The 23,606-nt window shown below is 47.7% G+C and overlaps 8 protein-coding genes across 8 annotated transcripts; 6 read left to right on the top strand and 2 right to left on the bottom strand.

The window, feature by feature from the left end:
• Positions 1-214: 214 nt before the first annotated feature.
• Positions 215-1,539, top strand: AO090124000014 (cytochrome P450; the record flags this gene model as incomplete). Its single annotated transcript, XM_023237552.1, has 3 exons — positions 215-262; positions 324-1,068; positions 1,124-1,539. 3 exons carry the CDS (start codon positions 215-217, stop codon positions 1,537-1,539), a joined length of 1,209 nt encoding a protein of 402 aa, XP_023092347.1.
• Positions 1,540-2,341: 802 nt separating this feature from the next.
• AO090124000015 (uncharacterized protein) lies at positions 2,342-3,610 on the bottom strand (the record flags this gene model as incomplete). Its single annotated transcript, XM_001823648.1, has 1 exon — positions 2,342-3,610. One exon carries the CDS (start codon positions 3,608-3,610, stop codon positions 2,342-2,344), a length of 1,269 nt encoding a protein of 422 aa, XP_001823700.1.
• Positions 3,611-5,937: 2,327 nt separating this feature from the next.
• On the top strand, positions 5,938-7,091 carry AO090124000016 (uncharacterized protein; the record flags this gene model as incomplete). Its single annotated transcript, XM_023237551.1, has 2 exons — positions 5,938-6,194; positions 6,950-7,091. 2 exons carry the CDS (start codon positions 5,938-5,940, stop codon positions 7,089-7,091), a joined length of 399 nt encoding a protein of 132 aa, XP_023092348.1.
• A 3,540-nt stretch (positions 7,092-10,631) lies between these two features.
• Positions 10,632-11,996, top strand: AO090124000017 (uncharacterized protein; the record flags this gene model as incomplete). The annotated part of the gene is made up of 2 exons (XM_023237550.1): positions 10,632-10,964; positions 11,976-11,996. 2 exons carry the CDS (start codon positions 10,632-10,634, stop codon positions 11,994-11,996), a joined length of 354 nt encoding a protein of 117 aa, XP_023092349.1.
• A 3,065-nt stretch (positions 11,997-15,061) lies between these two features.
• AO090124000018 (LLM class flavin-dependent oxidoreductase) lies at positions 15,062-16,516 on the bottom strand (the record flags this gene model as incomplete). Its single annotated transcript, XM_001823651.1, has 1 exon — positions 15,062-16,516. One exon carries the CDS (start codon positions 16,514-16,516, stop codon positions 15,062-15,064), a length of 1,455 nt encoding a protein of 484 aa, XP_001823703.1.
• A 713-nt stretch (positions 16,517-17,229) lies between these two features.
• AO090124000019 (sodium:solute symporter family protein) lies at positions 17,230-19,552 on the top strand (the record flags this gene model as incomplete). Its single annotated transcript, XM_001823652.1, has 4 exons — positions 17,230-17,520; positions 17,580-17,841; positions 17,905-18,182; positions 18,242-19,552. The coding sequence occupies 4 exons, from the start codon at positions 17,230-17,232 to the stop codon at positions 19,550-19,552; spliced, it is 2,142 nt and encodes a 713-aa protein (XP_001823704.1).
• Positions 19,553-20,154: 602 nt separating this feature from the next.
• Positions 20,155-20,825, top strand: AO090124000020 (uncharacterized protein; the record flags this gene model as incomplete). Its single annotated transcript, XM_023237549.1, has 4 exons — positions 20,155-20,175; positions 20,217-20,561; positions 20,634-20,686; positions 20,798-20,825. 4 exons carry the CDS (start codon positions 20,155-20,157, stop codon positions 20,823-20,825), a joined length of 447 nt encoding a protein of 148 aa, XP_023092350.1.
• Positions 20,826-21,523: 698 nt separating this feature from the next.
• Positions 21,524-23,283, top strand: AO090124000021 (uncharacterized protein; the record flags this gene model as incomplete). The annotated part of the gene is made up of 5 exons (XM_001823654.1): positions 21,524-21,635; positions 21,782-22,020; positions 22,082-22,154; positions 22,220-22,853; positions 22,911-23,283. 5 exons carry the CDS (start codon positions 21,524-21,526, stop codon positions 23,281-23,283), a joined length of 1,431 nt encoding a protein of 476 aa, XP_001823706.1.
• Between the last annotated feature and the right edge of the window lie 323 nt (positions 23,284-23,606).

The raw sequence follows: 23,606 nt of genomic DNA, 5'->3' as shown, positions 1-23,606 counted from the left end.
CATTAGCCTCGGCCCTCTTTGTTTGCGGGTCCGCCTACTTAAAAGCTGAAGAGTTCTATGGTTGAAATTCGGCAAATGCTCCTGCGAAGGTTACACTTGCTGGTGCGGGTCCTTGCCCTGAACTCTTTGTCTACTTACATCGAAGGTATATAAAAGCTTCCCCACCACCCCGGTCCACACCCACCTCCTTGATCTCGCGGGCGACTCAACCACCATGATCATGAATTCTTCCCACTACCCAGTAGCCCTGCTTGCAGGCGCTGTGGTTTTCCTTGTTTATACTGTGACCGCTCTCCAGCGGAAATATATCCAATACCGCATAGCCCGCGCGAACAACTGTCAACCGGTACATTTTCACGACGGATGGTGACCACTGGGCGCAGTCGCGCGCCATGATCCGTCCGAACTTCGTCAAGGACCAGGTTGCGCATTTGGACATCTTCGAGGAGCTCATGGCCGATTTACTGGCCTTGATCCCGACCGACGGCACCACGGTTGACCTGCAGGACCTGTTCTTCTGTTACACAATTGATTCGGCTACGGAATTCCTGTTCGGACACAGCGTCCAGTCCCTCAAGAAACGCCTTTCGGGTGTGAAACTGGACGACAACGACTTCGCCAGTTCGTTCAATTATGCGCAGGACGCGATTGCAAAAAATACACGTTTGGGCCCGCTGAGACACTTTTTCCGAGATACTAAGGCGGAACACTGCAATCAGGTGTGCCACGAGTTGGTCGAACAGTTTGTCGAGAAGGCGTTGAAATACCGTGCCAATTACGACGAGGAGAAGGCCGCGACAGATGACGACAAGAAACAGAGGTACCTGTTTCTGCAAGGGTTGGCGCAACAAACCGGTGATCCTAAGCGGATTCGGGATGAGCTGATGAATGTGCTTCTCGCTGGTCGGGATACTACGGCATCGCTGTTGAGCAACATGTTTTTCATGCTGGCGAAGAACCCCCACATCTGGAACAAGCTGCGCGAGGAGGTCGCCTCGTTGGAAGGTCGCGCCCCGACTTATGAGCAGTTGCGCAATCTCACCTATCTCAAGTACTGCATGAACGAATGTGAGTTTCCAGGAATATGACCCCATTTTTGTTCTTCCATCGGCTAACCAATCAGCCCTGCGTCTCCACCCCGTCGTCCCCTCCAACGCCCGCTTCGCCATCAACGATACTGTCCTTCCCGTCGGCGGCGGCCCGGATGGCAACGCACCTGTTTTCGTCCCCAAGGGCTCCATTGTTGCTTACAGCGTTTACTCGATGCACCGTCGCGAAGACTTCTACGGTCCTGATGCAAACGAGTACCGCCCCGAGCGCTGGGCCGATCTGCGACCGTCATGGGAGTACCTGCCCTTCAACGGCGGGCCCCGTATCTGCGTCGGCCAACAGTATGCACTTACCGAGGCCGGCTACGTCACCGTGCGTCTTGCACAACAATTCTCCGTTCTTGAAAGTCGGGATCCAGGTCCGTGGGAGGAGAACTTGACCTTGACATTGTGCTCGAGAAATGGAACAAAGGTCGCCTTGAGACATTAGGTAGACCATGAGCATTCAGTTCTTTCTTTTTCTTCTCTTTAGCGATGAACATAATGGACCACATGGGGCTTTGTTTCTCTTGGGCATTCAGGTTTTGATATGAACGACATGCCATGACCAGATTGATTATTCAGTCGAGCAATACATTTTCGGATCGTAAATAATTTCATAATTTAGTAGAAATCGAACTCTCCCAATGCAACTGTACAAAACCATACCAGCATCTACTACCAACTCAAGTCTGGAGAATACCAACACATCAACAAGAAACCCCAAGTAAAAGACCAACCTCGCGTGACTGATTGACGTGGATTACAGTTTCGAATAAAGTTTAGGCAACATTTTCGCTTGCTGTTCCATTGTCCCGTATTCGGGCTTAATGAAAGACCGACAATTTGATTCACTCCTGTCACTCCGTAATGGGCAGTTGAATCGACGATCCTTGACCGCCTACTGATAGAATTAGGTAAAAGGTAGGCATCGGTGTCGGATTAATGATAATCCGAACATTATATGAACACAAGTAAAGCGAAGTATATTGGCAGCAACTCTAAAGATATAGAATAAATACTAGACTGTTGGGTTATTACACGAACAAGAACGAATAAGTACATTATTCAGTGGAGGAAATTTTCAGGTAGATAAAATAGCTCATTTTGTCTAGATTTAGTAAGTTATACAGACTAAAAACAACCTCTACTATATATATACATCATGATGTAGTATTAACCGTATAGTAATCATCAACCTATGATTTGCATCATACAACACATTCGTCCAAACATGGCTCATATTTAGCATTTCACAGCGCCGAATCAGTGATATTCACCGCAACATCCCTGAACGTGCACCCCTGGGTCTGATACACACTAGCATACGACCCATCCAAGACAGAGGAAACGAACTGCAGCGCCCTAGCATGGCCATTTGTGCCCTCCGCAGAATGTCCGCCGATAGAATTCCGCTCATACAAGATATTCACGCCGACACCGCAGTACCTTTCCAACAGCGCATCCGTATCGCCGACAGGACTGACCTCATCATGGATCGCCTTGTACGCATAGATAGGGATCTGCGGCACGCCATGGTATCCCATATACCCGTCCCGATTCAGCGCATACTGCACCACAGGAGCCTTAAAGGTATCACTGCCGTTGATGAAGTAATTATATATGTTCTGTCCTGCGAAGAAAGCCTCCGCCTGGGCGATTGTCATGTTTTGTGATAGGAGGAAGGTCGTGCGGTTATACTTTCCCTCCGGGTTTAATTGATCTACTAGGTATTTGTAGGTAGCTGGGTATTGACTGGCTAGACCGAGGACTGCTTCTGGGATGAGTCCTGCGTTGAGGTTCCCAGTGACGGTGTTCATTACATTCGTGATGTTGGGTGTGAGACCGCCGAGTGCAGCTCCGGCGAGAGAGAGTTCGGGTGCGTATTGCACCTGTAATTCGGTGGCCCATTCGCTGGCGAGGGCGCCGCCGGAGTATCCCCATAGAGCTGTGCGGGAGGATGAAGTTTTAATGTTGAAGGCGGTGGTGTTGGAGTTGAGGATACTGCGGATGGAGTCTAGTGTGGCGTGGCCCGATTGGACACCCGCCGTGAAGGAGGCGAGAGGGCCTTCGTAGTCCGGGACATTGACGTACCAGCCCTGGCTCAGCGCGAGGGTGACATCGATCGGAGGCGAGCTGTACATGGCATAGCTGGGGCTGGCATCGATGCTGTGCGAGTCATATGCGATTTGATATGAGAGTACGGAAGTGTTGCCGGGACGAGGGTTGGAGGGAACGAAGACAGTAGTCACGGCCCACGAAGGGCGATATTGGCTGTCCGTGGTGCGGTAGACGATATTGTATGCTGCTGAAGCATTACCGACCAGCGCTGTCAGATTGCCTGGAACGGGTCGTAGGCGCAGGATGGCGCCGGGACGGGTGCTCTCGTAGCCATTTGGGGCGCTGTAGAAGGGATCTGCACTGGGAGGGAGAACTACAGACGATGGGTTGGTGGTAGGCAACCCGGAGACTAAAGATAGAAGACTCCCAATAAGAGGGAGTAGACGGACAGGGGAGAGCATGGCGTGCAGGGGTGGGATGGGGAGACGGTGAAAAGCTCATCGAACCACGGAAAAAGAGCAGCTTAAGTATATTTGTTTATTATGCTTACAGCCATAGGAAGCGATTAGAATAACTGATCGCGCCAATGGGAGGGCAGCGGGATGACATACAACTTCGTAGAATAGGTGGAGAAACTCCGTCGGAAAGCCCGGATCAGTCGGCCTCGTTCGGTGAGACTAGCCCCAAGAGATGATAGCTCCTTGCCTGCAGATGCGCCTACAGATGCTTGTTGCAGTCTGCCATATTCTTTGGGTGGGTCTCGGAAGTACTAAAGCTGATGATGTGATTGATCTTTAGTCGAGGCAACAACGGTGTACTGGATCAGGGCTCCGGGCCTCCCGTGACTCGCATCTCAAGCACCAGTTTAGTCTACCGTGTACTTGCAGAAGTCGATATTTTTCTCTCAGCTTTATATATACTTACCAGGTACATTGGAATAAACTCGATACTTCTACCAGCAACGACTACTACAACAAATTCAGCCCCCAATAAGCAGCGAGTCAGCCTTCAGCCTGATGAGTGTCTGACTGCAATGGTGTGAAATTACCCAATAAATTTAGGCGTCCAGAAGTTCGTATTTGAACATCTATTTTCAGCGTCTTTGTTAGCTGTAAATTCACCCAAGCTAAAGTATTCCCTCAAGGAGCACAACTAGGCGTGTGTGAGCAAGACAGTTGAACCCACGGATACAACTTACGGCCGGTTGTTGGAAACCAGTAGGGAATCGTGGTGGGTCCGAAAGCGATCGCTTATAAATCATTTTCCTGGCACGATTTTACGACTTATTTGCACTAGTCGTAGAAGTGCACTGGCTCTATGATTCTCTACTGATATCTGAACGGGTCTGCGACATTCCAAAAATTCTAGATGCGGCTCGGTGAAGATATTGCCAGTGTAAGATGGGCGATAAGGAGAGAGGAACAGGATCATGACTCTAACGCGTCTATGTCTTCCCTGAATTGGATCTACCTAATCTACTCATTATATTTCCTGTAAATGATACCGAGAATGGTATTGCTGCATTAGTTGACCAGGCATGGACCACTTGCCATCTGCTTTCAAACACTAGGAGTCGGCCAATAACATATGTGATTAGTCGTTTTGCAAATACTTTGTCCAAATCCACCTGGTATTCGGTGACAGCAAGTCAAGATTGCCGCTGGCTCGGGACTGAGTAGCAAGGTATTATTCTACGTACACAGTATATGCATTCAAAGCTTCATCAGGCGTAGTGTAAAGAACGGTATCCTCTCGATTTGTGGCTAGGAGTTTGGTACTGACAGAACCCCTCCGGTTGCTAGATTTGCAGTCTGCAGACCATCACGTAGAACCGCAAGCGGGGTCGGCCGCTGCAGCCCGAATATAAGCTCCTTTGGCCCTGAATCTGCATGCTGGCTGTGGCGTTGTGGGTCTCTGCCTAGACGATCATGGCCCGCGTGCCGTGAATGGTGTCTGTGTGAACCTTGATGGCGGGTTAAGCCTTGAACAAGGCGCTCAATCACTGCGCCCAGACAGGGGAAACCTGTTCTGCTTCTAAGTTAAGAAACAAGTGAAGAAAGTGGCTGTTTGAGGGAGAATTTAGGTATCGGGCGTCTTCTATGCACAGAGTCCTTGATAGACCCGACCTGATACATTATGTGAACTCTCTCAATGTCACGACTTGTCTAATTGTTAGTGATGATCACTCTGGTGGCGGAGGTTACACTATAACGGAGTACATCGCTGAGTGGTAACCTGTCCAGAAGGACGCACAGGTGATTATACCTTCTCTCACTGATGTGAAGCCTTGTTCTACAAATAGAGGGCTTGGCTATACTGAGTTTATGCGCCCGAATCTGCCTCTGCTTGCCAAGAACAGCCTCCGGCCTCTGGACTGTTGCCCGACCACACTGAACAAAGACAGCATAAAGAGATGGCTTACGTGACAGTAATTAAAGGACCTAGAAGCGCTTTATATAGAACGCACAATGTGGAATGGGGTTGGCGGCCAGCAAGTATAGTGGATCCCGATGGAAGAGATATTTACTTGCCAGGACCTCTTGCTCGGCCTGTGTTCAATTAGTTGCCCACGCGTACCAGCCAGCCTGTTCGTGGAATCGAAATGCGTCAACTATGGATCATGATTATTGCAGTATATCTGTTTGGCTGGGTGTCCAGTCAGGGCAGTGGGCTTTCTGTGGAAAAAAGACCTGATAATGGACGGCCACAGAGGCAAAGTCGACCTAGCGGGAACAAAAGCCCTCAAAAACAATCGAAACCCGCTCAGCAAATGCAACCCGCTCAGAAAATGCAGCCTGCACAGCAATTACCACCTCAACGCGATCCCAGGCCGCTGACTTGGGACGGCAGGCGTGTCGATTACGTGGGACAATGCACCAACGCATATCTGAAAGAGTACCAGATGGCAAATCACCATCCATCAGCACCAGTGTTCTGCGCGGACTGCATTAAATTCAACGGTAGAATTAAGAGAAACTCGTGTATAGATCTCAACTATTGCCTCGGGTACGATAAGGCACAAGGCGCCTTAATCCGCCAATGGGAGTATGTTTCCTCTATCAAGCACTATAGAGTATAAGGGCTAATGATCACAGCGGGGGCGCTTTTCGACGTGGTGATTGTTATGGGTGCACCTTGATACAAGAACCTTTCGACATGGCAGTCAGAAGACATGATGTCCAATGCACTTGTAGAACGAAAGTCCCAAATCCTGTGACGGGGGCATATGTAGCCAAGAGCACATTTCCGATAGGTACGTAACTATCTACTGAATAGTATATCGGACTACTTGCTGACAGGAATACTATAGGACATCTTGTTAATGAAGACGGTGATATAACTTGTTTCCCGCCACGCAAAGCTGGTTATTAGTATTATTTGGAATATTATCAGTCAGAATTTCACCTCGAGATTTAGCTCTACTATGAATATATGATAACGACTCTGTCACTTTGTCCTCCAACTGTCGTATTGCTCTGATTCTCACAATTTAGGCATGTCATGTATGGCCATTGCTTCGACAGAGGATATATTACAGATGGAAGAAGAGATTTGCGCGACCGTTGCGACCCACTCATCCGTAATACTGACTTTCATAAACCGATGATCACCACTGGATCTACTCTGTCTGTCGCCTCACTTTCGCTTGCCAAGCCTGGTATGGTGGCCTTCTACCAGGCACTCTGCCAACAGAACCGAGGACCAAGTAGTACACAAAGCCACACCTGTGAGAATCTTTGTACTCCTCGGTGATTGTGAGGAAATATCACAAGGAAAAAACCATCTTATCACCCACTAAGATATGGCGCGACGCCGATCTCAGGAGGCCAAGTCCCCACTTGCACCTGCATCTCGGGATACACTTGCCATAACGTTGTTTCTCGACCCACTTCCCTAGACAATGTCGGCACAAGTGAAACATTTTTGCCAAACGCTGCCTAGGGCTCCTCCGTAATTGTCAGTGATCGACTCAGGGAAAGGTTATTTTGGCCCAGACAGCTAATTTAATTGCTAGTTAGAGCCTACTATCACGTCTAACATAGCGTGAAGCTTAATCAGTTGGATCTAATTGAAGATAGGCAAAGACGCGGCATATTGAAGAATGGATAAAACCCCTATATATCCACAATGGTCATTTTTCTTTTCAGTAGAACACTTTGTCATGGATGCATTGCTATATTGCGTGGGTTAACACTCATGATTCGTGGTAATTATCATGGGCGAATCCTTCACGAAGTTCTCAAGGGATCTCGCGATTGAAACATGGATTCTATATGTCGTTGGTAATTCAACACTACCGGAATATTATAGCTGCTTCCTAATATCAGTTGTCATAGGGATACTAATAATTGCGTGTCGCCTGTTCGTTACACTGTGAGATTTATTTTCGAATCGTATACTCACGAACTTAGGATATCGCAACGGATCGCCAAGGGATCATGGAAGAGCCTGCAAATCGATGACTACATTATGTGCTTTACTGCGGTAAGGCCCAGCACGAGCACCTCGAGAAGCCAGGTTAATTCGCTGAATAGATCACATATACTGGAGCAATGGTCAGCATCAATCAAGTGGGATGGGTCAATAGCCGACCAGAGGTGCATGCGGATGAAATAACTCCACATGCGGAAGAGTTGCTGATATGGGGGAACATAATGTGTTTTGCCATGGAGCAATTCTGCACTGCGACGACCTGGCTGGTTAAGTGCTGCCTCTTGATTATATACAGTCGTTTAACGTACGTCGGTCTAAACACAATACCAACAAGGAGCTAACTATCGTGATCAAGACGTTTATTGAGAGAGCATACCATAGTCCAGATAGTGGCAATATACGTCGGACTCTCGTATATTTTGATCGAGATTCTGCTTTGCGCGGTGTGGTGTCGACCCATTGAAGCATATTGTACGTCATTGGATCACTACCACGAAATCGAGGATGCTGATGAGGAACAGGGGCTCCGAACGTGAACGACGATTGTAAGCCCGGCCAATACCGACACCTTTGAATTCCACTGATTCTTTGGCTAGTTCAATGCTCGACTTACTTCAACCACATGATTGTATCCGCCGTTTTCAACATTTCCTCTGACTTGGTAATGCTGTGCATCCCATTACCCCTGTTCATTCGTTCCCATCTTCGCCTGGGCAAGTAAGTAGCCCCAAGCTCATCTACTACCAGAGCTAATTGCCATAGGAAACTTGCTGTGTGTGGAGTGTTCGGTCTTGGTTTTGTTGTTGTACGCATAGTCATCTCCCATACTGCTCTCTTTCTGACAAGTCTAGATTTTAATGGCCGTTCTTAACCGATACTACAGCCTGAGCACTGTCGGTTCTATGGTCTTTATGGTCAGTCACCTCATTTCCTTTTGGACTTTGTAATGACTTTGTACTGACTATCTACCGTAGAGATGGTATGCGGCTGAGATATCCACAGCCGTTTACGTCGCAAATCTACCTTTAATGTGGCCACTCATTCGTGTGGTCTTCCACTTGCAGACTCCGAATCCCTCAAGCTACCCTGAGCGAGGACAAGCCACACCCCGAAGTGCACCACAGCGAGCGCGAGCAGCAATCCGAACCATTACAGGATTTACAACCCATCAGGGTAGCTCTGTCGAGTCCATTATACGCGATACAGACGGCCAGATGCATGGCACTGCCGATGCACATGAGCTATCCTTGACTACTGCTGGAGAAAGGGACCGTCGGGCTTCAATCAGCCCCGATGTGGAATTGGGTCAGCGACAACGCCGCTTAGAGGATATTACAGTGCAAAGAACGGTGGAGATCACTTATCAATGAATTCGTGAACATTATAATTAGCTACATGCATGACCTGCAAGAAGGTTATATCAATAATGATTACCGTTCCAGGCTTTTTCTAATCTCCTTCAAGGAATCATTTAAGTGCGGCCAAATTTGGACAGATCGGATAGATAAGAATGCATAGGTTGTACGACAGCCTAATTCATCTCATAACGGGTCTCTCCATAACATCATACAACTTCCCTGCCTTACTATTGGAGAGTCTATTCAACACGTCTCGTACTGCAATCCAGAATAGCCTCGATAAGATCTGCTATTGAGCCTACTAGACATGTTGTTCGGGGGTCTATATTGATATCAAAGGAATGTGTTTGACAGCCAAGATAGTATACTTCGATCCATAGATCAGGACAGTGATGTCCTTTTATATCCCAGAGTTATTAATCTCATGAGTGATTGTAACGGGTGTTTTTAGAAGGGTTAGTGTCCCCGTAACGCTTCATCGGCACCAATCATCTAGAATTCTCGGATAGCTGATTCGAAATGCATATACCGTAGTATGTGAAACGGGTACTAAGGCTTCTGATATTAGCTACCTCGGGTCGGCATTGGTAACCCAAGTTCTTGCCCTGCGCTCCACAGCCTTTTACCCTCCATAGGGCTGAGTCTAGGAAGTTTCCGATCAACGATAAACTAGAGTATACGCAGCGCACGCCATGTTTTGCCTAGCTGTGACTAGCTGCCAGGGTGTCGTACGTATCGGTGCCTCTCCGATTATGGAAAATTATTGTCGTGCAGTCTAGCCTGCGATTTGTTTTCTTAACGGGCGGGGAATGTTCTTGACGTGAGCCCTTGTATAGTAGTCATACCTCGACGGTATTCCTACCTGCAACACTATCATGATATGAAAGGAAACTATATCTTATATATACAATCCAGAATAGGGATCCCTTCTCTATTGTGTTATGAAACGAGCATATATACTAGCTTACTAGAGGTGTTGCTTCGAGCCATTGTCGGTAGAAGCCAAACATGTTCATTTCGAACCTACTGGGGCGTGTAAGGGGTGTTGGGATCTAGTAGAAAGTGGTCACCGCGGGGTGGGGAGAGGTTTCTCGTTATCTTTAATGAGGCAGAGCTTGAGCTGCCTGGCAGTTGGGTAGCTGAGATAGTCGAAGTTGTGACTTCGAATAGTGAAGCCGACAGCCTGTGCGCATTGTGGATAACTGGGCTTCCATAGCCTCCATAAAGATCGTGTGGAACCCTATGGGTATATTGTATATCATTTCCTTTTACTGATTTCGCCAGCTGTACGAAGTACCCCTCACGATCACTAAGCGCGCCCTACCAGAGTAATGGAAGCTGGAACCCTTTTCTATAGAGGTTTAAGAAAATACCCAGTGGGGCTATAGTGAATTTTAACTTATATAGCGATAAGTTCAGCTGAGGTTCTACATAGTGTAGGGCGAACTTCACAGCCGAAGCTGAAAAAAATCAACATTTAAACCCCCCACCCCACCCTCGAACTCCCTCTCCGAGCCAATAGATATAAATACCATCCCTCAACCTAGAGCTTTTTATAATCCCCTCGACTACCACAACAGATTGGCAACCTGTACTCACTTTCTTTCTTTATTCTTTACAAATTCGGAAAGCGATTCCCGCAAGGTTTGGACCCCTCAGGAGTGCTCAATATATTAATACCAAGCTGTAGATGGCAAATGACACTAAAGCAATCGTTGATAGCTTGCACGAAGCAGCTAAAGATGCGGTGAACACAGTCTATTCCGATTGTACCGAGGTTATAGAACGATTGCGGGAGCACGAATCTGACACCAACTGGGACGCTCAACTTGGTGAGATCAATACCCTAAAACGCGAAACGGGGGATCTGTGGGAAAATAAAAAGCAATTCGGTCTAGATCAGATCGATAAGCTATCGGGAGATGTCGCTGATACAGCGACCGAGTTGTATCAGGCGATGCTTGGTCTGCTTCAGCGCTTTATAGTGACTGCTGTCAAGTGGTTGCAGCAGGCTCAAGACAATGTGAGTGACTGGTCACAAAACTCGCAGAGTCATATCCACGATTTTGAGATGAAGGCGGACGAGTGGTCTGAAGACGTTTTGAAGAAGATTGACTGGTGGGCTGGGAAATAGCAAGTGCGGGCTGGATATTGAAGTGACCTCTCTAGTTGTTCCTATCAAAGATTACCCAAGGCAAAAACACGTGTTTCCTATGCCTCATTATATCGAGGTCGTTCAATAACCAACCATCTTATACAAGATATATACATACTTTCTTAGACTTCTCTCTTCCGACTCTGATTCACAATATACCTCTCCTCGCTGTACCCGCGGCAAAGATCCTCTCTCACGGAAGTCATGGACAAGCGATCTACAAGTAGGACGACGTCCTCGGCTCAAGAGCCAACTCATCTGGACCTTGCGGAGTACCAGGCGGAATGGGCTAGGATTCATGAAAACACAGTCCGGCAGCTTGAGCAGCTTAAAGGTACGCATAGTTCCCTGGCAGAGCTTTGGTTAGTATTAAAACATTCTGACGCCTCCCAGCAAACGGACAACCTGGAAAGGTCACGGGAGCAGGGTCCCAAAGATCTCCCTCGAATCAGTCTCCCAGCTGACGATCCACCACGACGCGATTCTCTTCACGAAAACCGTTCTTACGATGGCATTCTGTGCCGATTGGAATAAGACATCAATCATAGCGTGGCGCGTACTGGTGCTTGGATTTGATTGCTACCGAGCCATCGAAATTTGCATAGTTTTATGGCGTTTGCAGGGCGAAATTTTGATATCCCATCTTCCATGTTTTATTTACCGTGGTATCGGTGCCTTTGGAACTCTCTTTACTTGATACGGATGTTGCCTTTCATTGATCAAAAATAATACTTTGAGTTGATTCCACTTCTACATTCCAGACGTTCTCCTGGTTGGCTTCTACGTACTCGTAATATCCATTGATTGTTCTTTGCTGCGAGAACGGCTCATAACGTTGCTAGGAGTATTACAAAAGGTGGGTAAGAATAACTATGGCAGAAAACGTTCTCGATTTCGTAGGGTGCCCTCCCTGCTCTTTTGTTATTGTCGCATTTTTAACTGTTAATTTTATTTGTTTTTTACATTTTTTCCCTTCTTTTTTAGGTTATCCTGTACTCTATCCGTGAGTCGGCGTATTTGTTGGGCTGAGGGTCCAAGACTTCATCCCTAAAATTAAACACGGCCGAAAATAAATTGAAACGGGACCTATTAGGTCGGCCAGACCTATATAATTATATATTCCGCAAGCTATTAGTCTATTGCTAGCATACCTATCATCGAACCCAGCATAGCGGAAATCCAAGCCACAGAGCCACAATTGATCTATCGGTACAGGTAAAATATCGAACCGATAGATCTTTGCGCTGCATCCCAAATCAAATACACCCCTGCTTAGTGGGAGTATGTAGGTTCCAGGCCCTAGGTGTCGGGTCCGAGGTGGATCAATCCATGAATGACCTGTAGGTGATCCACTTAGACGGACCCAGCATAGTTGAGACTGAACTTTTCTCTGGGTTTCTTTGTTTCTGTTTACCTCTCTTTCTTTTCCTAGGGTGTCTCCTTTTTTTTTACCTTTTTTTTCCATTTTTACCCCTCCACACTCCGAAAATTTCTTCCCGATGTTATTTGGTTCTCTCAACGCAAGAGCTCAAAAGTGAGAAAGCCGTGAAGGACTCGGAAATCTGAGTGGCAGGAAGGGCTTGATGGAAATATTTTCCCACGGCACAAACATGGCATATTGTCCAATTGGAATTGCTTCCGCCGCAACGATTCGTACGATCTCCACATAGACTTCGAACTGGAAAACGGATCAGATTATCCGCAAGCGGAACCTGACATATAACGATGGTTGCACATGTCTAAAACAGTTGATCTCAATAATAATGATCCAAAATAGTAGGCAAATAGTCCCAAATAGTGATTGTACCGCGGCTGGGTTTTTCCGGCGTGGTATGTATCAGACGGTGGGTCTTGATCGTTGTACTTTCTTACATGTCCCGTCCCTCGTGAGACGGTACATAGGGTACAGTTACTACCGTACCTTGGGGAGCTTGTCTTGACAGGTGTTCAAGCCTAAATAAGCTAAACTGGTGGTAAAAGGCTAATCCATAGCTAGTGTTCTGTGGTTTCTCAACATTTCTAGTCGGTTTTCTCCAAGTGGCTGTTTCCCACCCAGTATTTTAGTGTTTTTGTCCTTTTCTTTACGATACTGAGAAGGTTTGACTGTCCATGGAATTACTAGGGGCCTATCTAGCATTCCAGTCATTGGGAGCATATTCAATGTTAAGGCAACCTACTCCCGCCTATCGCAGCCCAATATCTATGAGTAGAATCTCTATGGCATTCCTCATACCAGAAGGCAGTGGCAAGGAGAGAGAGAGTTTAAAAAATAAATAAAATAAAAACGATAACGGATTCTCGCCTATGCGGTACCACAAGCGTGCTCTCAACCGCGACTTGACCTGTATGTAGCCGTTGAATGCACACACTAAGGTTTACTATGTACCGCGTCGGATATCCAATAATAGTCCGCCTCACTTTTCCGCTCGCACTGACTAGACGTCAACGTAGATCCGGAAATCACTTCCACCTACCCAGGGGTAACTGTACTGTAGTACTCTACATGGAGCATGTTGGACCCCTTGTTTCTAAGCGACAGTGGCATCTCTTGGCAATCATCGCCCAAACCGCTGCAAGGCTTATCTGGCCTCTACCGTGGTTAGGATTGTTCTCCCGATCTACAGAAAGCCATAGTTGACTCGGCCTCGTTATAGCGTTCGAACCTTCAAATATGCGCCTCCCTTTGATTGATGGGACATATTCACTCCAGCTGGTCTATACTTGGGTGGCTATATCTTAGGTCAACTGCGATAGAGGACTGCTCAGTTTGGTTATGGCATCACTAGGGATACTTACCAACTGTCACCGCCTGGCCTCTATCACCATTGCAGCCGTGTAGAGCAGTTACTTTGTATTAGGCCAACTCAATATGCAACTACTCTAAGAATGAAATGGCTCAAAATCACTCAACTAATCTGTTTTGTTATGCATCTCTCATTTGTCCCTCCACGGTTCACTGGCTAACTAATGCACTGGGTGCACCTTATACCCCACAGTGCGACCCCCAACACTAGTGTTACCTGGATAGCTTCATTGGTGGAAAGCAAATTAAATCGTCAATCCTTCCCGCAACTACAGAGCAGATTGGCTATTTTCCTAGCCTGAAAGTGGCTCCCTTACGTGGATAGTCGCCATCGGTGTTGAACAGAATGGCTGGTGGCCTAGGCGCTTAGCATTAGCGCTAGACCACGACAACACATGAAGGTTTTCCTGAAATATCTGCCCAACATTGGGCTGTGTCCATGGGAAAGCCGCGTCTCACCGAGGATAACATTGTCTTTGGGGTATCAGAAACTACATGCCTGTTTTGGGATTCCCAAACGAGTCGTGGTATTATTGGTCCTGTTGGATGCACTTATGACCGTCTTATTATTAGGTTACATGGTATGTATATCAAGCTATGTCCCTTTAAAAATGGATTAAGATTACCCAAAGCGCGCGCGTGTGTGACCAGGGACTGGTATGTGTGGCACATGGAGCTGGCGTCAGTTTACAGGAAACCTACACCCTGGACTTATTAGTCGCTCGATCGCAGCCAGATTCTCTAAATTACTCGCTCTGACTCGGTCTACGATGTCTCTGGCTGTTTAGTGGACGTACAAGTGTGGACTTTTGCTGCGCGTGTACCACAGTGCATTCGCCATTAGCCCAGCCTGAACAAAACCTTCGGAGCAAATACCTGACTGCTTATGGGCATAGCGCTTCACCTATCAACACCTAAGACTCTGTCCAGTACTAAGCACAGTGGACTTTCTCCAGGTGGCTCATCCATATTCGATTAAGTTGTGCAGACTAGAAACAGCATTCCAAATAAACGATCCTACTACTACGCTATCCGCATAGGGTTTGCTGCAGGCATTTTATTCTTTTTGTCTCTAGCATCCAACCGAAGTGAGGTATATGCAGTTCCTCTTTTTCTTGCAAGTTATTTTCCATGTCCTACACGCGTCATCAGTCCTTCTCTATCATGCCTCTTCTCTATTCTCTTCTTCCAGCTGATACTTGGGTAGTTTCTCACCCGCATGCCACCCATACTTGCTTCCAGGATGATCTTCTGGAAGCCTTCGGGATCCGATGAAAACTTCTCTAGCTGTCGCTCCTTCCTTTCCTACCACGCTTCGGAAACGTCCTCTTCGTCGCAACTCAGGGAGTAGGTATTCTATAATGTCCTCAAACGTCCCCGGATTGGTAATATGAGCCAGGTTAAAGCCATCTACTCCTGCCACCTCTACCCATCGTTCCAGCTCGTCAGCGACTGTTGTGGGGCTCCCGACGACTTTCGCTCCAAGTCCACCAACACTTAAGTACTCCACAATTCGCCTCTTAGTCCAAGGAAGATTCTCCGTGCCGGGCACGGTAGCAGACCATCGCCTTACAATAGACTGCACGCGTGGTGATTCGCTGAATCTGAAGTCCTCGTCGTCGGTGTAGCCTGAGAGATCAACTCCTGTCCACCCACCGAATAGGGCCAATGCCCCTTCTTCGTCCGCATACCTGAGATACTCCTCCCGCTTGGCTTTCGCCTCCTCATCTGTCGCGGCGACAATGGCGTTAATCCCAACAATAATCTTGATGTGGTTGGCATCGCGTCCTTCCTCTGCTGCCACTTTGCGGATATTGTCCACAGTCACCCGAACGCCTTCGGGTGTCTGACCACCGACGAAGATCGCTTCCCCGTGCTTCCCTCCGAATCCGTTTCCAGCTTCAGAGACACCGGCTTGAAAGAGAAATGGAGTGCGTTGTGGTGATGGTTCGCAGAAATGGGGTCCAGGCACCTCGAAGTACTTCCCTTTATGGTGTATCTGTCGCACAGCATCGCTGGCGATGTATACCCCTTGTTCTCGATCATCTACGACGGCGTCGTCTCGAAAGCTGCCTTCCCAAAGCTTGTAGAGAACTTCCATATACTCGTGCGCGATCGCATACCGTTCGTCATGAGGAATCTGCTCTCTGAGGCCGTGGTTGCGAGCTGCACTGTCGAGATAAGAGGTGACAATATTCCAGGCGAGACGCCCTTCACTGAGGTGGTCTACTGTGGATAGTCGACGAGCGAGTGCATATGGCTTTTCGTATGTTACACTCGCAGTCACGCCGAAGATGAGGTTTTTTGTTACTGCCGCCATGGCAGGGACCAAGTATAATGGGTCATTGACCGGAAACTGCGCTCCTGATGCCAATGTAGGAACCACATTGGCAGGGCCCTTGTATACGTCGTATGGGCCCAGAGTATCGGCGATAAACATGGCATGAAATCCGGCATTGTCCAGCAACTGTGCTAGTTCGGTCCAAAAGGACAGTTTCTTGTACTGGTCGGTCTTGTTTCTCGGGTGTTTCCACAGCCCCGGCGCCAGATGGCCCGGGGTGTTCATCACGAACGCATTCAATATGATCTGCTTCTTATTATTGTCGCTGTTTGTCATTTTGGTTGGGTTAAGGTATCTTTGCGCGTCTGTTCAGCCGGTATACAGGAGCTGTGATGGGCAACCTAACGTAAAGGACCCACTAAAAGTACCACATACGAGCAATACTCTACGAGAGAAATGAGCCGTACACATTCTTGTTTTATCTTATTGTTTGTTTCTCGTGTCATTTTGGGGCCGTTGCCGTTATCGCGATGCATCGGGTGGTGCCGCACGAGTCGTCATAGCGTCCTGCAGGCACGCAATCTCATCCATGCATTGCTCACTTCAATCTGCCCTTTCTTTGGCTAAGCTCGCATAAGCTCTGCACTATCCCTCATCCACACTCTCGTATCAAGTCAACGGGCTTTGGAGTTCCTTTAATCTGGACCCTACGCAGGTTTTACTACCGGCATTCATGCATTTCGTGCCGCATAACGCAATATCTACCACCGACTGCGTGACACCTCAACCATATGGCATTGGTTATTCTGTCGGCCAGAGTCCGAATGGAATCGCCAATTGAACAAGAAGAAGAGTAACAAACAAAAGAAAAAAAATGGAGTAGCCGATGTAGGAGTCCTTATTAACGTGAAGTTAAGTGGGTTGTCTGTTCCCGATCGGCACGGTCGCAGGAAGCTTTATTACTAGACATTCTTTCATATATTTATTTCGACATTGTTTCACCAATGTCCTCTCTCTTCCTACTACATTCCTGATCATTCCATACCATCATGACTGTAGCGACATTAGGTGTTGCGGGGATAGACTTGATCCCGCAAGGCACAGCCTATGGCCTGCTTATAGGGCTGGGTGTGCTTTTTTGCGGGGTGATTCTGGTCGCGATCAAAGTCCAGAAGGCCTATCTTTCCGAAGACTCGGCCACTTCGGAGATGTTCATGGTAGCGAATAGATCAGTAGGGACAGGATTAACAGCGTCAGCGGTGTTTTCCTCATGGATGTGGATCAACGAAACGGTGTTGTCCGCGGCCATGTGCTATCGCTACGGTCTGGCAGTTCCTCTGGTAAACTCATGATCTTCCTTCAGGCTTCCACTAAGTCAATAATGCTAACAAGATTATAGTGGTGGGGATCTGGGCTTTGTTTCCAGATTGCATTGATGGCCGCATTGGGTGTCATGGCGAAGATCCGAGTGCCCTACGCCCATACATCGCTTGAAATTATCAAGATGCGATATGGCTGGATCGGGCACCTCGTCTTTATCGTGCTGAATCTCACCAACAATGTTTTCGGATGTGCATCCATGATTCTGACAGGCTCGCAACTGATTTATGGAGTGTCCGGCATGCATTTCGTCGCAGCTACTATTCTTATCCCGCTTGGAGGTAAGTTGGGGTTATTTCAGTAGCTCATTAAAGTTGAAGTGCAGTTTACCAACCACCCTATAGTGGTTCTGTACACCGCAGTCGGAGGTCTCAAGGCGACATTTCTTACGGATTTCCTTCACACGACTGTTGCTTTGATCCTCATCATCTATTTTACCTTGTCGGTTCTGACCCATCCCGCAGTGGGTGGACTTGGGGGTCTCTATGACAAGGTGGTGGCCACAGCGAGCGAGAACTATATCTCCGGGAACTTTGAAGGATCACTCCTTACGATGAAGTCAAAAGATGCCATTATCTGGGGACTGGTGTTGAAATTCGGCAACCTGGCTCTTGTTGTCATGGTATGGTTCAGACGACGCAGAAGTACAAAAATGGGGCTATGCTAACATATGGTCAATAGGATACAGCATTCTGGCAAAAGTCCTTTGCCAGCGAGGTTAATTCAACTGTGCCAGCCTACAACCTAGCGGCGGTAGCTGTGTTCGGCATCCCATGGGGTCTGGGAACAGTTATTGGACTGTCCGCACGCGCTTTGCATAACACGCCTATTTTCCCTACCTACCCAGGCCCGCTTACCAGTGCCGAGGTAAATGCCGGTATGGTCATGCCATATCTAGTCAAGGCTCTGATAGGCGACTCAGGCATTGTCGCCTTCTTCATCCTGCTATTCATGGCTTTGACAAGTACAGTTTCTTCCTCGATGATTGCGGTCAGCAGTATCCTCTCATTTGATCTCTACAAAACATACTTCAATCCAAAGGCGTCAGACAAAAGGCTGCTTCATGTAAGTCACATTTCGGTCGTTTTCCACGCCGTCTTCATCACCGGCATCTCGATTGCTCTGAACTACGGCGGTGCAAATATGACCTGGATTGGCTATTTCCGGCCTATCCTCTCCTGCCCGGGAATTATTCCTCTGGCTCTCACACTCTTCTGGTCTGGCCAAACCCGCTTAGCAGCAATTGTTTCGCCCGTTCTGGGCTTCTTTACCGGTCTTGCTATCTGGCTTGCCAGCGCAAAGTCATTGTACGGTGCTGTCAACATGACCACCACTGGCGAGGGCTTACCGGCCTTGTACGGTGCCATTGGATCCTTTTTTTCCCCAGCCCTCTACTCCGTTATCATTTCCCTCTACAAGCCCTACAAGTTCGACTGGCGCGAGTTCCTCCGCATCGAGCTCGCAGACGAGGCACAACTCCATGCCTCCGACCCATCCATCACAACAACCTCTCAAGAAAACCAGTCGAGCGAAAAAGCCATCGAACAATCAACCAGCCCTACCCCCGAATCTCTCCCATCCGAAACAGCTTCCACCAACGACCCAGAGCGAATCGGCGCAGATGAAAAGGCTATGACCGTTTCAGCAACACCAGCTATAACCTCACCAACACAGCTAAGTCTAGACGATATCCGTCACCCTTTCAGTGACGAGACGCTGAAAGAGCTATATCGCTGGTCGCGGATCGCGTGGGCCATCTTCGTGGTCCTTGTTCTTATCACGTTTATCCTCTGGCCTATGCCGCTTTACCGGAACTATATCTTCACAAAGTCTTTCTTCTCCGGGTGGGTTACTGTTGCTATTATTTGGCAGTTCTTTGCTTTCTTGGCGGTTGTTGTGTATCCGCTTTATGATGGGCGGTTTGAGATCGAGAAGGGTGTGAAGGGGATTTGGAAAACGGCGAATGATTATCTTGCGAAGAGAAGATCTTGAATGTTTTTCTTGGTTGATTGTGTTGGAGTTGTGCTAATAGAAAGGGGGGAAGTTTAGAGTGAGAGACGGGCGTGCTATTTATATTGATAATGGATAAGGATAGAACAAGGCAAGGCCATTGAGCTTTATAGGAATCCGCATATTTTCTATTCTCATGTCTATCTGTAGTACTTTAATTAAGACTATAATAGTTAGAATTATGCTTAAGTCCATATTTACATTGCTTCGCCTTTGTGATAAGTCGGATTTATAAACATTAGCCGATGCCTCTTCTCCAGACATTGAATATGTAGATAGCATAGAAAGCTATGTATTTGCTGGTATTGAAGACGTACTGTAGTTACAAGTTCTAGGCCTCATGCAGCTGTAGTGTGGTAAAAACACAGAGTATTTCAGTGTCAAAACAGGACAAAGTGGACGCGTGAGGCGTGAATTAAGCTCATATAGGATGAGTGTGCGATGCCTTAGGACCCCATAGTCGCGTTTCCTATTGAACAAGAAAAAAACAACTCAACATATCAGTTATCATAATGGCCAAGGAAAAGTCCATAACCCACAGAACCAGACGTAATGACATCTTCATGAGCATCAAGCCCGAACATATGCACAATATCGCGACTGGTGTAAAGAACCACGAATACCGCCGCTACCTCCTCCCATCCAGCGTTCGTCGCATCTGGTTCTACACGTCGTCACCCGTATCTCTCATGGTAAAGTCCCTGGTGAAGTCCCAGAGAACGGCGGTATTGGTAATGAGGACTTCAATGCGGGGGAAAAGGTCTCGAAATACGGCTATGAGATACTTGATCTGTGGAAGTTGAGGGAGGGAATCAGCCTGGAATCAGCCATCTCAAAGGGGTTTTTGAAGGGTGCGCCCCAAAAATATTGTTGGGTTCCAGTGGCTCTCCTAGAGAGCTGTCCACTGGACAAACAAGATCATATCATCTCAAGTGTACCCGAAGAACGCCCTGTTGAAAAGAAAAAGCAACATGATCCAGAAGAACCCAAGGTAATGAACCACTATGGTTCACCACCCTTCGTACCTCCACAGTAACATGACAGAGTCTGGTAATGTATCCAGCTTCCCATGCATAGTTCTCCAAGCGCGTCCACATGTGGGGGCGTCTGTTCTAGGTAAGCGCAAGTACGAGGCTCTTGATGTATCACTCGGGCAAAGAAGTTAGGAAGCCCTTTCCTATACCTATTTCAGGTGAGGGGATCGACGCTATCTCTGACTCGTTTTAGTCCGCCGATTGTGTCCGTAGGGGACTAAAACCCTCTTGTTCTCCGTTTGGTTGAAATTTTACGTCTTGGCGTGAACTTGAGTCTAGAGCTGAGTCCGAGGCTCAACTCAATGTTGATAGTGAATCTTTACCTTGGTCCAGTCCCAGCAATGATTCTGAGGGCGCTGATACTTCTCCACGGCAGATGACAGTTCGTTGGATGATTAAAGTCCTTCTAGAAGGCCATAGTTCTTGCTGATAAGGCAATGCCCTTATCCACACGTGCCGTCAACCCATCCGATCGCGCAGAATATAAGAACATCCATAGCCCATTAGTCGGGGAACCATCGAATAAAATGCCCAGAAAGGAAATAAAATACAAAAGGAAATGACTCACGAGTCACGATCCAGGGCAGGCCCAGGCGTATCCATCAGAAAACAACGACTAAGCCTGTGCAGAAGCGAACTGATTGGCTTGTTGAAAAGAAAGTTGGGGGAGCCGAATGGGGGCTCCTCATCGCTTAATTGCCAGCGCCGGCAATTGCGTCCAACGGCCTCACACCAAGTGGGTATTCATGACACATAGTATCAATCTGCGCCTTAATGTCTTCTTATCGCAGAGCGCTCGTCGCGATCACGACATCGGAGTGGGGCGCTGGCAATTGCTGAGGATAAGCCTGTCTGCATACTAAATATCGACTCCGATCGCCATTGCCATGTCGCTGTCAGAGTTCTCTGGGTTGTGACCATGGCTGAGCTTTGGGAGACGTTGCACCGCTGGTATCGCGGGACCCTGTATCAGGCTATTGCCTTGGGTCTGATCAGCTTTACTCAGCCCGGTATTTGGGATGCATTGAACGGTTAGTTTCTTATCGCTATCGGAAGGGGAAAAAAAAAAGGGAAAAAAAAAAAAAAAAAAAAAAAAAAAAAAAAAAAAAAAAAAAAAAAAAAAAAAAAAAAAAAAAGAGGGAAGAGAAGAGGTATACAGAAACTGATCTTGCGATAGGACTGGGAGCTGGTGGTCTAGCGACCCCGTATTTCGTCAATGCCTCCAATGTCATCACGTATGTGATCATGATCGTGACATGTCCGTTATTCGCGATCGCCGGAAACAGATTCAGCCTGAAGTGGGTGCTGGTCGCCGGTACTATCGGCTATGTGCCCTATTTCGCGGCATTGTATTGCAATAGTGTTTACGGAACCCAATGGTTTTTGCTCCTTGGGTCGGTGACTTGTGGTTTCTCGGTATGCTACTATATCGTTCTGGCTGGTTAGAGGAGAAGTATAAATGCTAATTCGTATGTAGGCAGCCGCACTATGGGTCTCGGAGGCTGCTATTGCTGTCGGTTACCCCGAGCCTGAAAACCGCGGTACCTACAGTAAGTGCTATCTCTCTATAATCGCGACTTCCAGCAAGACACACAGTTGCTCACTAGGCTGATAGTCGGTATCTGGATGGCCCTGAACAAGCTCGGATCGGTCATTGGAAACGCTGTTCAACTCGCGCTCAACATAGACGCATCCAGCAAGGGCAGTATCAGCCCTAAGACGTACCTCGTTCTCATCGGCCTCAGCTGCGGCGGTCTCCCTCTCGCGTTAACCGTCGCTCCCGCGCACAAGCTGATCCGCAAAGACGGAACCAAACCGACCTTCAGCTCCGACGAAAATCGTATCTCACTCAAGGAAGGACTGAAGGGGTTTTGGAGAGCGACAAAGCAGAAGTACATGCTGCTTCTGATTCCGATCTTCATGACTGTGCGGTGGAGTCAAACATACCAGGGAAACTATCTGACGCAGTACTTCTCGGTCCGAGGCCGGACACTCGCGGGATTTGTCCAAACCTTGGTTGGGATTGTCGCTACGGTGCTTTGGGGCTGGCTGTTGGATTCGAATAAGATCTTCAAAACGAGGCGGGGAACGGCGCTTGCTGGCTGGCTGACGATGGTCGCTGTGTTTATCCCGCAATGGGTTTTGAATTTTGTCATGCAGACGGACCTGCAGAAGCAAAGTCCTACCCCATCCTTGGATATCTATGACCCGGGATACGGAAAGGCGATCGCCGCGTATTGTCTATTTGGGTATGTGCATCTTCTTGTGGAGACAGGGACTCTTTACTAACGTACTGGATGGTTCAGCGTCGGAAGCCAAGCATCAGTGGTATGGACATACTGGATTCTGGGAACATATGATATCCACGTCGATGTTCTCGCATACACCACCGGAATTCTTCGATCATTCGAGAGTCTAGGCTTTGCCATCGCATTCGGCATTGGCGCCAGCTCAAACGTCTCCCTCATGGCTAACCTGATCGTCGCCTTCGTGGTGTTCTGGCTCAGCGTACCGTTCACCACGTATGCCTCCTGCCTAGTGAGGGAGCCAAATCCGGCTTCAGCAGATCCCATCAACAAGGACATACAAGACGATCCTGAAAGAGATTTGCCGCCGAAATTGCCGCAAATACAGGAGCATGCAGATGATCTGGACTATCATCCAGAATCACGCGCCTGATGAACCTTGAGTGACTTGACATTAACATTTCACATTCAACATGTATTCTTACGACTTAGTTAATGATAGAGGCCCCAACTACTAATTATTAGAATAATACAAGGGAAATATCTTTCTCTGTATGTTTTATTTTCACTATATCGTGACAAATATGATCCTAGATAAAACATGAGAGACGGACGTTTCGCACAGTGACCTATTAGTGCTTCAATTTGAGAGGATATTTCTGAAAATTGCAGCCTTGTACCTTTCAGGAAGATGATCTGGAGGTTATTGTCTGTTAGTCTATATTGTCAAGCGGATACTTAAGTTCTCATGGTGAT

Source organism: Aspergillus oryzae, chromosome 5 (genome assembly GCF_000184455.2).
Source record: "Aspergillus oryzae RIB40 DNA, chromosome 5".
Lineage (NCBI taxonomy): Eukaryota > Fungi > Ascomycota > Eurotiomycetes > Eurotiales > Aspergillaceae > Aspergillus > Aspergillus oryzae.
The sequence above is the reverse complement of the archived record's forward strand: the minus strand, read 5'-3'. Positions and strand labels throughout refer to the sequence as shown.